The sequence below is a fragment of the Nicotiana tabacum genome, chromosome 20 (genome assembly GCF_000715075.1).
Source record: "Nicotiana tabacum cultivar K326 chromosome 20, ASM71507v2, whole genome shotgun sequence".
NCBI lineage: Eukaryota > Viridiplantae > Streptophyta > Magnoliopsida > Solanales > Solanaceae > Nicotiana > Nicotiana tabacum.
This window is the reverse complement of record NC_134099.1, coordinates 34028051-34033309: the sequence shown is the minus strand read 5'-3', so window position 1 is coordinate 34033309 and position 5259 is coordinate 34028051. Positions and strand designations below refer to the sequence as shown.

Genomic DNA, 5259 nt, shown 5'->3' with positions numbered 1-5259 from the left:
TCTTATCACTTTCACTCTAAGAAACTCGGGGACTATCTGTATGCGGTAAAATCAGAGGGTCCAATTTTCCGTCGTTACGATGCCTCATAAGCACATTTCTAAGGTTTGAGACTTTGGTCGAGATTCACCCCTTGAGGGCTATCGACGCTCGACCTCGGGGCAGTACAGACCAACGGTTGTGGTGAAAAAGTGGGGAGTTCCCAAGGCGCGTAACTAGAGCTAACAAAGTCTAGTGAGCCAGCTCAGACCCGAATTAGGGCATTAAATGGCTGTACAATCCCCATATCTTTGTAATAAATATATTTGTACTATGTTGGGATTCCCCCTCATATATAAAGGGGATCCTTGTCATTTTGTAGTCATCTGATGCTCAATATTGAATATACAAGAACATTCTCTCTACTCTGTAACATATTCTCTTGATTTAATTACTTCCATTTATTGCTTATATCCATTGTGTTCTTTTTATTGCTCTTCATTTATTGCTTATCATTGATCATAGAGAGCCATCATTTTAGCTCTCATAACTGCTAGTCCTCCCTCGATCGCTCTAAGCCGGCCACCCAACTCGACCTCGAGGCCTCATATACGACAGCTCGAGGCCCCGATCTCCAGCCGTTTGGTTTGACTACATATCGCCTCTAAGCTGTAATCTTGCCTTCTAATCTTTTATTTAGTATCCATTGCCTAACAACTAGCATAAAAATAGATCTCCTATTTTTTTAACCACAAAATCAAATTTAATTGTTATTGAAAAGTACCATCTTTTTTAAGACGGATGGAGTATAACTTTATAAAGTGAATACGTTGCAGTTGCCTCGTATTTAGTTTAGTAAAACTACAGTGAAGCCCTTATCTATCCGAGAGAACTCAAAAGACAACATTGAGGGACTCTGAGCATAAAATCTAGTATCTTTTTCTCCTTTTTAGTTTTTAGCGATGAATACAAACTTTAGCATAAATTTATTTCACATCATGTTTTGTGACATCACACAATTAAGATATAATTTTTGAATTATAGTATATTCTATGGGAGTTTTACATATAGGATCAGAAGTTATGCAGACGTTTCACTTATAATTTTCCGTGTTTTAGGCAGAGGTATATTCTTTAACTAGGATTTTTCTTATCAAGAAGTCATTCATCCACCAAATATCTCTAATTTAAAAGATCTAATCACTGTTTGTTTGCACAGAAATAGGGCATACTTATCCCTTTTCGAACGTGTATTTAAAAAAAGCCATTGTCATGGAGTTTTAAATTGCACAAAAACTCTGTGATATTATTCCAAGTTTCACTTATAGAATTTGAAATTATAAGATTATGGCTATTTTATTAATTATAGGATTAAAAATGGCTATTTTATTAATTATAGCGTCCTCTGCCCTTTCATTTTCCTCTAATTTAAGAAAACTTCTTTCTCTACAATCTATTATTCCAGTTCCTCTCTCTCTCTCTCTCTTTGCCGATCAATCCAAAGAGTTAAAAGCCAAAAGGGCAAAAGTACTTAAGACTTGAAAAGTACAAAGTGCTTCGTCAACAGCTGAAGACTTGATTTTGGATTTCCAATTTCAGTAATCTTAGTTCTAGGTAAGCTTAAAATTCTGCTTCTGCTATTCTTTTTTTCTTTTTTTCAATAATCATTTCTTTCCCATTTGGGTGGTGTTAGTTTATGAAACAAAGGCTCTATCTTCTTTTTTTCGTACTCTTTTTTAGATGTTGATTTTCTTGGGTATGTGCATGAATTCTTTAAGTGAAAAAGAAGTAGAAATGACACCAGATAGTCACTCTAAAGGGATGTTACTTAGGAATTAGCCTGTGCGTCCTGATTTTAGTTGTTCAGTTTAATTTTTATGTCTTGAATTGTCTTGAAATTAAGATTTTTAGTTTAAAATTCAGGACTAAAATAGTACTGGCCCTAAATAGCAGCCCTAAGAATGGCGGTTTGTGCACCTCTCCCGAAAAAGAACACTTTCGGGGTAAGAAGGTGGTGTGTCCAAGGTGCAGCAACTGATGTTTCTTTTTTGTAATGGGATTGAAAACAGAATTTTACTTTTATAAAAAAGAAAAGGAAAAAGACAGCTTAGAAGCTTGATTTTGATCTTAATTTGGTTGACAGAAGCATTTTTGATTTGTTTGAAAGGAGAATGATTAGTCGCTTCAACTAGTTTCCGTTGTGTTTATAATTGTCAGGCAAGCTTAGGGTTATGCAAATTGTGAAAAAAAATCTATTAAGCTTATTTAGGCTACTAATTTGAACTTTTGTTTAGCTATAGATGTCCGTTGATAAGCGTAATAGAAGCAAATGCTAATTGGGTTCTCGTTCTATTTTCCTTTTGTATAATAGATCTGAATATTCCTCTGTATTAATGAAGTGTTGCAGCAGTTTGGAGATCTTTCTCATCTTTGTATTTGTGTTTGATTTCTACAGGTTCTTATTGGCGAATTTTTATCTACGATGGCTCCAAAGGGCAAAAAGCATTGTGTTAGAACTTTACCCCCTGATGTACTTAACAATCTTCCTGAGAATGTAGTTGATGAAATTCTTATCCGTTTGCCTTTACGAGATGCTGTGAGGACAAGCATCTTGTCGAAGAAATGGAGATATAACTGGTGTAGAATTCCACAGTTGACGCTTGATCAAGCACTTTGGAAAACTAAGAAGGATCTAACATACATTACAAGTAACTTCACAAAGATTATCTACCACATTTTGACCCTTCATGTAGGACCAATTACAAAGTTTACCCTATGCATTCCTAACTTGGAAGGTTGTCCTAATCTCGATAACTTGATGTATTTCCTCTCTAGGAATGTCATTAAACATCTTGTTCTTAGACTTCCGAGGGGTAACCCGTACAAATTGCCTTCTTCATTTTTTGTATGTTTGCAGTTAAGGCATCTGACTCTAAAAAATTGTTTAATACTTCCTCCTCCAACCTTCAAAGGATTTGATAGGTTAACTAGCCTGAAATTATACAACGTTTCAATTTCTTCCAAGTTGCTTGAAAGTTTTATCTCTCATTCCCCGTTGCTCGAGCAATTGGTGCTGCAGATCTCAGGTTTAAGTGACATCATTGAAATTAATGCTCCGATGCTGAGATCATTTGACTTCACAGGCAATATAAGATGTATTTGCTTTAAAAGTATCCCTCTTCTGGCAAAACTTTTACTTACACAAGAAAATTATGTGGAAGAAAAATGTAATATTGCCAAGTTTTTTGAGCCTCTTATTGCTCTCGAGCATCTCCATCTGAATGACACGGTAAATGTCGCTTCATGACTTTATTGTACTGCATTTTCAATGGTTGATTGTCTTTTGGGCTTTGAGGCATTCTGATTTTTGGCATTTTGTTTTTAGTTCTTTTTTGCAGGAGCAGGTGAAGTACCAACAAGGCTTCCCTTTAATCTTAACTTTGTCAAACATCTTTGCATATCAAGTATTTGTCTGTTTGTCTTGGAAGAGGTTTCATGTGCTCTTTGCTTGCTAAGAAGCTTCCCATGTTTACAATATGTGGAAATTAAGGTTTCCTTGTTTCTCTTTCTTATGTAGTGACTTTCTTATTTTCGTACTTTTTAGATCATCAATAAGCTCAGCGAGTTGAGTTTTGGTTAATCTTTCTTAGGTGGAGGCCGGTGATGGCAACGATATACCTGCTCTAGAATGTCTTGAAGTAGAACAATTCTCGGATGTGTCATTTAATCACCTCAGGGAAGTTAAGCTAATACGGACTAATGGCACAATTCGTGAGATGCAGCTTATGAAGCTTCTGTTAGCCAAGTCTCCGGTGCTGGTGAGAATGCTAATCCAACCATGTCTAGTTGAAGATTCTGCAATACTTGCTGAGCTAACAAATTTTCAGCGTGCTTCACCTAAAGCACAAGTTGTCTATAAACATCAATAAGCATCCATATTTACCTTCCTTTTTTATCGTCTCGATTCTTCAATCAAACCATGATCCTTGTGTAAAATGTTTGGATGTTGATTTAAGATAGAATGCAGTAGTATTAAACTATTAATGTTGTAGTTTGCCTAATTGCCATAAGACTGGGTGAAGTCTAAAACATAAATTATAAAAGCGAATGTGGATGGTTTCTTCAACTTTGTTATTACGATGCTTAGTGTTTTTACATTACATGCCTATGCTTGAAATGAAAACTTTCTACAAGGAATTTGATGGTGTGATTCTTTATTTCAAACTTCAAGGTTTGGTTGTTGGTTGCAGTGTGTTAATTTTCTTCCCTGAGCATTGCAAGTTTCAAGCCTTTAAAAACTACTTACTTTCCGTGTTGTGTTTGATTGCTTCACAAACCCTCTTTCGATGGAAACCCTTCATTGTTTTTAGCCCGATATTGTCCTACTTTCCGAGTTCTTAGAAGGCTGAATACATACGGAGACACTTAAAGTTGACACGATCTTTCATTTAGACACCTGAACTTAAGAGAATTCCTATTGAGCACGTACGTTACATGAATTTTGTTCCAATTAAACACTTCTTGCTGAGTTGGCACATAGAGTGAGTTTCACCCAATATGGGCGCGTGAAAAGCCCAAAAAATAGATTTTTTTTGTTTTTTTTATTTCCTTCTTCTTCTTTATGTCCACCACCATTTCCACCATTGTCTCCTCCACTTTCCGTCATCTTCTCCGACTCAAAATGAAAGCCAAAATGAATGAATGGAAATGAATGGAAATAGCTTGAACTTTTCCAGTGAAAGCCAAGAATATCATTGTGCTTCAACAGACCCAAAATGAACCAATCTCACTCAAATCTTCACCAAATGATTTAAAACTTGAAATGAAAACTCTAAACAATATCAATACCAAGCCCCAGTGATCAATTCGAACAAACAACCGCGAAATCAAAAGACCTAAGTTCGTCTTCTTCGTCGAACAATCAGTTCAAGTTTCGAACCCAAAACCCTAGAAAAGCAGTTCAATTCAAAGCTCAAATCTTCAGACCTCACCTCGTATCAGCGTTTACAACCAAAAACTCGAACACCCAACCAACTTCGAACCTTAATTTTCAGATTTTCAAAAAACCCAAGTACGAACTTTTCCGGTGAAGTCTAAGAATTTTGCAAAATTTTGCATTTGTTCTGTTTGATTTGGAACCCTGAAACTCCATTTCCGGCAATGTGGCCTAGAATTAAGCCAAGTCATGGTTATGGGAGTACTTTGTTTTGCAGATGAAGATGGAAAGGAAGGGGGTGGGGGTCGTTGGGGAAGATGACGGAGGGGAGGGGTGGGTTGGGATTC

The 5259-nt window shown here is 36.3% G+C and overlaps 1 protein-coding gene across 1 annotated transcript; it reads left to right on the top strand.

The window, feature by feature from the left end:
• The first annotated feature begins 1434 nt into the window (after positions 1-1434).
• Positions 1435-4133, top strand: LOC107771597 (F-box/FBD/LRR-repeat protein At1g13570-like). The gene is made up of 4 exons (XM_016591007.2): positions 1435-1590; positions 2432-3265; positions 3362-3526; positions 3627-4133. Exons 2-4 carry the CDS (start codon positions 2459-2461, stop codon positions 3903-3905), a joined length of 1251 nt encoding a protein of 416 aa, XP_016446493.2. The 5' UTR covers positions 1435-1590; positions 2432-2458; the 3' UTR covers positions 3906-4133.
• The last annotated feature ends 1126 nt before the right edge of the window (positions 4134-5259 follow it).

Excerpts from the sequence above, each read along its gene's own strand:
- LOC107771597 (XM_016591007.2), top strand. The coding sequence starts at position 2,459 with ATGGCTCCAAAGGGCAAAAAGCATTGTGTTAGAACTTTACCCCCTGAT. Across the intron at positions 3,266-3,361 it reads ATCTCCATCTGAATGACACG|TTCTTTTTTGCAGGAGCAGG; the intron begins GTAAATGTCGCT and ends TTTTGTTTTTAG. Across the intron at positions 3,527-3,626 it reads TACAATATGTGGAAATTAAG|GTGGAGGCCGGTGATGGCAA; the intron begins GTTTCCTTGTTT and ends AATCTTTCTTAG.